Source organism: Gracilinanus agilis, chromosome 4 (genome assembly GCF_016433145.1).
Source record: "Gracilinanus agilis isolate LMUSP501 chromosome 4, AgileGrace, whole genome shotgun sequence".
NCBI lineage: Eukaryota > Metazoa > Chordata > Mammalia > Didelphimorphia > Didelphidae > Gracilinanus > Gracilinanus agilis.
This window is the reverse complement of record NC_058133.1, coordinates 170,074,235-170,081,517: the sequence shown is the minus strand read 5'-3', so window position 1 is coordinate 170,081,517 and position 7,283 is coordinate 170,074,235. Positions and strand designations below refer to the sequence as shown.

The 7,283-nt window shown below is 40.7% G+C and overlaps 1 protein-coding gene across 2 annotated transcripts; it reads right to left on the bottom strand.

The window, feature by feature from the left end:
- Positions 1-814: 814 nt before the first annotated feature.
- On the bottom strand, positions 815-1,894 carry S100A8 (S100 calcium binding protein A8). Of its 2 annotated transcripts, none has more exons than XM_044674608.1 (2): positions 1,736-1,894; positions 815-1,031 (listed from the first exon to the last, which is right to left on the bottom strand). In XM_044674608.1, exons 1-2 carry the CDS (start codon positions 1,874-1,876, stop codon positions 897-899), a joined length of 276 nt encoding a protein of 91 aa, XP_044530543.1. In that variant the 5' UTR covers positions 1,877-1,894; the 3' UTR covers positions 815-896. The 2 variants fall into 2 exon arrangements, with proteins under 2 accessions (XP_044530543.1, XP_044530544.1); XM_044674609.1 differs by having other exon boundaries at positions 815-1,022.
- Positions 1,895-7,283: the final 5,389 nt, after the last annotated feature.

Below are 7,283 nucleotides of genomic sequence, written 5' to 3'. Positions count from 1 at the left end.
CTCTTTTGCCTAACATTCAAGGCCTTCCTTGAAAGTCTAACATCATCCTAATTTCTCAGCTTTGTTGCCCTCCCATATGCTCCATATTTCAATCAAACTAGATTGGCCCAAGTTCCTCTTCCATAACCTGTAAGTTCTCCCACTAAAGTGTCTAAGCTGCCCTCTCTCTCCCCTCTCTCCCACCTAATGTCTAACCCACCCTTTAAAGCCTTCCCCAAGAATCACCTCATCCAACAAACCTTTCTGGATCCCAGCCATCCGTACGACCTTCCCTCCTCACAAAACCCCTTTTTCCCACGTGTCTGCTGCACTCTACCTCTGTGATTTCGTTATAATTATAGACATGTATCGTATCTCATCATATCTACCTATCAGTACTTCATGAAGGCTTATGTCTTATCTAAACCTAGTATTTCCCCCGTGCAAAGTATGTATTTAATGAAGGGTTGTTCAACTCAATTACCTAATTTATTGAAAGTTACATCTAAATCATTTAGTCAAGATCCTGAAACTCAGCTTGGAGAGAGATTCGAAGACACTGTCTTTCCTCCCCAAACCCAGGGAAGCATCAGGAGTTACCCACTGAGGAACACTTAGTACACAGGCATATAGACCTTGCCCTTCGGTCTTAAAGTTGTTACTAGGGCAGAAAATAAGAGACTTGGGCTGGGAGGTGGAGAGGCTTTATAACTGTCTTTTTTTCCAGTTCTCTTGTGTCTGTCTGGCCCCCCACTCTGCTCTCCCTCCTCACCTAGTACTCCCTCGGAAGCTATCAGCCAGTTCCCAACAGCTAAAGAAAGAGACCAGGGGTGAATTGAGGTATTAATCACTTTATTGCCCCATAGGGACCCAATATCAGGTAGACCCTCCCAATTCCCACTGGAACAAAGCTGCAGCTATTCTTTATGTGAATCATCATGGTGTGCAACCATCATTTTGAGTGACAGGATGAGGAATTCCTCAAAGTTGATGAAACCATCTTGGTTGATGTCCAACTCTTTCATAAATTCTGCCACAGTTTTCTTTAACTTCTGTCCAAAATCAAGAGTCAAAGGTTGAGTGGAAGGAATTTAGATTAAGCTCCAGAACCAGTGATCAAACCTGGGCCACACCTCTAGCACACGCATAAAGGAGGGGTAAGGATCAAGTGAACCATATCTTATTTAAGGCCTCTAACCTCTCTTCCCTTTGTTTTACCCTGGGAGGAAATGTGGGCCAATGGAAAGGGGGCTAGATTTAAAGTCAGAGACTTGGGTTTGAATCTCAGCTCTGAGAAAGTCACTCAACCCCTCTTGACCTCAGTTTCCTCATTGATAAAGATTTCTGAGGTACTTTCCAACTCTACATCTATGAATCCATAATCCCACTTTACCCTTTCATTCCCCTCCAACCCCCAAAAAAACTAAAGCAGAAAGTTGTACTGAATTTTATTTTAAGTGCATAATAATTATTTTAAGTGCACAAACCCCAGCTGCTGGTCTATGCAGCACATTAAAATTACAGGGAAATCTCGACCTCAGAAATAGTCAGATTAAACAGTTCAGTTCCTTAATTTCTCCCTTATGACATGAACTCTCTGTCAGGATTCTCCCTATACCCACCTACGTAACTATGTGGTTTCCCCCTTGGTTTAGACAACAGAGACTCAGTCTAAAATACTGTGCTCCTTTCAGCCCTTCTTCCTCCCTCCTCCAGCACTGTCCCCCCCACCCTCCCATCCAAACACCCTCATTACCTTTACAAACTCTGGACATTCTTTTCCTAATAGTTTTTCAAACTGATCCTTGGACAGCGAGTGGTGATGACCTCCTGTCAAGGCATACCTGTGGAAGACTTCCACCATACAATTGATAGCACATTCCATTTGTGTCAACATCTTTGCAGAGATTTAGGTCTATCTGAAAGAAGGAGCATAGTCAATTGACAGCTGAACACTTTCAGGGGCTCGTTGATCTCTGGGGACTATTCCCTCAAGGACTACAATAAAGAGAACTAAGACAAAAAAAATCTACCGGACTGTTTAGCCTCCACTAGTCAGATAATAAGCAGAAATAGAGAAAAGATAATAATAATCTGGTCAACATGGGAAGGGAAGAAATGGAATGGGATGAGATGAGCCCTGGACCTGTATAAAGGAACAGCTACCTCTAATAGCTGTTCCTTTATACATACATTGATGTAGTTCAAACTAGATAATATCTAAGGTCCTTTCCAAATTGATATGGGATGGACAGGCTTCTCAATAGGAGGAAGGGCTATTAAGTAGAATTTCTCAAGGGTCAGACAGCAGCTATTTCCATCTACTGAAAAAGAAGACAAAAAAAAAATCAGGATCCAGGACTTCTCTTTAAAGGATCCCTTCAACATTTCTGAATTATTCATATAAAATCTCAATTATTCAAGTCCCTTAGTGCTATGTAGAAAGCCTCAGACAATTCTAGGGGAGCCAAGCCAGTTAAACTAGAAAGAAACAGCATCTCTTATTGTCCAAGGGTAAGGAAAGCTGAGGACAGGGAAGCACCTGGTATTTCTAGCCTCATGGGTTATCCAGGCTTCCCCACTGGCCTTTTGAGTCTCTGAATAAATTTCCAAGAAAGATTTAAGAAGAGAATGATTTTAAATCCCAGCTCTTCAGCCTATAAGGGTCTTGGGCAAGTCAACCTCTCAAAGCCTCTATTTCTCATATATAAAATGAAGGGGTTGAATTGGATGGCCTCTGAGGTCCTTTCCAACCCTAAAACTGTAATCTGTGGTCCTTCCTTCTGCTACCCCTCATTCCCAGTCCTGTATCCTCACACTGCTGGGGAGAAGCAAGACAGCCACACTTACCTACCTCTCCCTTAGGATGAAGCAGTCAGAGATATGGGGAGAAGAGAGGTTCCCCCTCTTTATAGCACCCAGGACTTCCCGGTGACACCCATACTGCTGTGTGAAGGTTGCTACAACCTCGCCCTGTTTCCCAACCCAATGAATGTGTCAATTTCTGGTTAGAGTAAGGTTTTTCTGCCTCTCTGTATAGGGTTGGGGGTGGAGAGCAAAGAGGAAAAAGGGAACTTTGAGCCATAGTACTATTTAGCCAGGAAAAATCTGGAAATGGGATTCAGGCTGGTTCAGTTTGGCTGCTGGCTAGGCTTAATCTTCAAGTTGACCCATTTAGCCCCTAAGTCTACTCAATAAATGAGACCATCCCAAGGGAAAGATGAGTGATATGCTAAGTTGCTGGATACAGCTATGATCTCACAGACTACTACATGACCAGAGCCCCGTCCCTACCCCTCCAATTATACATGAATACAGACAGAACCCCTCCAGGACTGACAGATTTAAATCCAGTAAACATCTGTTGGGAGACAAGGAGGTTTTTCCATTGGCTGCCAAGACAGTTTTGCTGTTGATAAATGTTCATAAAAAATTGGAATAAATAAGGCATTCCTGCCATAAAAAAGACAGAAATAAAAGAGGATAACCCAGAAAGGTAGACACACCTTCCCTTAGTTTTTGGCCTGGCTTAAATTTATTTGAATGGGGGGGAAGAGGATTTTTTTCTTTTTTCTTTCTTTCCTTCTTTCTTTTTAACAAATAATAAGCATTTATATTTTTTTCTTCCAATTGGAAAATAAAAAGAAACCCTGTAGTAGTTTGCAATCAAGGAAAAAAAATTCCCCCATAGGTCAAGTCCAAATAATATATCTCAAAGATAATTCATTTTGACTCTGTCAGATAATCATTTGAGACAATGCACTATGTTTCCTCCTCAAGGCATAGGGAGTTAAAAAGGAAATACTTCGCCTTAGCTTCATAACAATCCATCTGACTTTTGTTCCACAGTGCTTTGGGCTGGGTGTGTTGATCAGATGCTCTAAGGCTGGAAAGGTAAGATGGTATCAGGTTGTAGAAGTCCTTATTCCAAGCATAGAATTTCAAAATGTGTTCCTGGGGGAGGGTGAAGTCTCATTGTAGAAGGAAAACATATGCTCTCACTGAGATTCATCCTCCCTGCAAAGGCACCATTTTATTTTGTGAAATTAGTTTTCCACCTAATGGATCAACACTTTCTGGCTATGAGACCTTGAGAAAATCAGTTAACCTCCCTCTGGCTCTGTTTGTTAACCTGTAAAATGGAGATGATCACACCTATTGTGTGATCATCATGAGCTCAAATGAGAAGATGGACTTAAATCACTTTGCAAGGCTTCAAGTGCTTTATGTCAATGATTTTTATTATTGTACTTGGGAAAGGTAAAGATACAACAGAGCAAAAATGGGAAGGGAAGGAAACAAGCATTTATCACACACTTACTATGTGCCACACACCATACAAAATGATTTTCAAATATTACTCATTTGATTCTACCAGCAATTCTGTGAGATGGGTACTATTATTACCTCCATTTTGTACTTAACTTTATCCCTCCCCTGGGTACTCAATCCCTTCTGAGTAGTCCATTTGATCTGTATCTTTAATTCAGACCAAGACCTACAAGTACAATGCACTGTGCAAACAGATGGGTACATAAGGAAGATGCTCAAAGTGAGCTCTGTGGGAATATTTGTTGTTGTTCGGTTGTTTCAATCATGTCCAACTCTTTGTGTCCCCTTTGGGGGTTTTCTTGGCAAAGATACTAGAGTGGCATGCCTTTTTCTTCTCCATTTCATTTTACAGATGAGGAAACTGAGGCAAACAAGGTTGAGTGACTTACTCAAGGTCACATACCTAGTAAGTGTGTGAGGCCAGATTTAAACTTAAGAAGATGAGTCTTCCTGACTCCAGATCTGGTTCTCTATCTAATGTACCACCTGGCTGCCCCCTGTAAGAACATGGAATGTTGCTTTTCAATGATTCTCTTTGGAATCTGTTCATTTGGATACAAAACCAGATTCACAGAAGGCATTCAGTAAAAGGAGGTGGGGAAGGAAGTAAATGGGGAGAAAGATAAGAAGGAAGAAGAAGAGGGTGGTGGTGAGGAAGAGGATGACAAGGAAATCATTACAATTATGATGTGGCCTCTTCAGATCAAATTTCCCCATCTCTTACCCCTCAGGATCTTCATGAAGATCATTCTCCAAAAATAAAAGGAAATGGGCTTAAAATACAAGGAGAGAGACTTTAAAGACTTAAAGTCGAAATTTAATTGATGTATGTCTCTGGGGAATTCCAATCAGGAGAGATATTCCATGGGACAGACAGCCTTGTCATCTTGTGACCTTGGGAAAGTTACTTAACAGAAGTTGGGCCTCAGTTTCCTCATATTTAAAATGAAGGGTTTGAACTAAATGACCTCAGAAAGTCTTATCTAACTCTGGATCTGAATGATTCAATGATATTCTTTGGGACAGCAAATATGTCCTGTCTGAGACGATGACTTGAGATGAACTGTCAGGTACCAAATTTCTTGTGTTGGGTAAACAAGTTGGAGAATGTTCTGGGTGTGTAATCAGAGATGGAGTAATCCAGAAGGAACAGGATGCCCTTTGTATTACCACAAACAGCTCAGTTGCAAGGTTTATGTCCCAATCTTTGTTTAGACCTGGTCTTCCCAACCTGGCCACAGGGCCTGAAGAAACCAAAAATGGGCTGTGCTTGCCTACAGAGGAAAAGGAAGAAGAGTGAGCCTAGGGCTCATCCTTCTTCCTTTGATCCACACCCTAGATGGAAAGGTATGTAAACAGACTCACTAATCTCTAGGACTCCACCAAAAGGATAACTCAAGGCCTCCTCGCATCTCTGCACATTGAGATGAAGGTCTCCCAGAGGACCATGGCATGGAGTCTGACTTGCAGCGAGCAAAGTGTCATTAGTGATGCTGTGTAATTAGAAAATCTTAACCCTTGGACTTCATCTCCCAGAATTCCTTTCTTTTTTGTCCCCAAGTTGCATGCTTACATTGTTTGTATATAGCTATGTGTAACCCCGTCCTGGCTCTCTCTTTCCCTGCTTGCATGGCTGAGAAAGCTGGCTTTCTTTACTGAGGTTTTTCTTCCCTTACTTCAAGTTATTATTAATAAATCTTATTAAATATAATATTTGGAGCATTTTGGATATTAATTTTTAATCTTATAGTACAAAGGAAAGATCACAGGCTTTGGAGTCAAAGGAACTGAGCCCATTTCCTGATTCAATCATTTAATATGTGTGAAGACAAGTCACTTCATCTTTTGGCCTTAGTTTTCTCATATGTAAAGTGAAAAAAGATTGGAGTAAATGGCCTTTAAGATCCTTTATTGCTTTAAATTTGTGATCCTATATTCTCATCTGGTAAGTAGTGTACACAAAGTGAAGGAGGCACAACTAAATCAAAGACCTGAGTTCAAATCCAGCTTCAGATGCTCACTAACTGTATAATCCTGCGCAAGTCACTTAACCCTATATTTGCCTCAGTTTCCTCAACTATAAAACAAGCAGGAAAAGGAAATGGCAAACCATTCCAGTATCTATGCCAAAAAAAAAAAAAAAACCAAAGGGTTCACAAAAAAAAACAAAAAATGACAACAAACATCTGTCTTCTAGGGGAAAGTTTAACGGTTCAATAGGTCATGGGAAAGATACTTTTCCTGATTGCCCTGGAGAGAAGGATAACACTTAACGTATTACTGCCAGAGTAGCATCTTCCAAACAAGCAGTAGTTACATTAAAAGGCATCATAAATATCTAATAAATCTCTTTATTAAAATAAGCAATAAATAGAAATCAGGAAATTCTATAATTAGGGTAGAGTAGATAATAAACTACACCAGAGTAAATTAGTTCTTTGACTTGGCAACAAAACAAAACAAACAAAAAATTCTATTCAGCTAGAGAGAGTCTTGTCTTGTCTCTAGGGTTCCAGGTGCTGGGAATCTAGGGAAAGGGAAGGGGCAGCTTCCACACATTTCCATGGCTCTTGGGAGATTTCTTGCACACCATTCAAAAATCCCTACTTGCTTACCCCAAACGCCTTCTCTCAAGTATTCTTCCTCCAACAAGTCTTCCCTCATGTATGTCATATCTAGTGTCTCAGGCTCAAATGTCTCTTAGCCAATCAGAATCAAATGCCCTTAAACATAAGCCAAAATAGGATACAGCCTATAGCATGATGGAACTATTCCTCAAGGAACTGTTCAATCCATATGAAATAGAACACAGACTTTACATGGAGGGATATTAGGACAAAGAGACATTGTGGTTTAGTGGACTGAAAATTAGATTTGCAATCAAGGAGGCTTAGGTTCAAATCTCAGAGCAAGTACCTTCTCTTGGCTTTGGGTTCCTCACATGTAAAATGTGGGGGTTGGAGCAGAGTCCA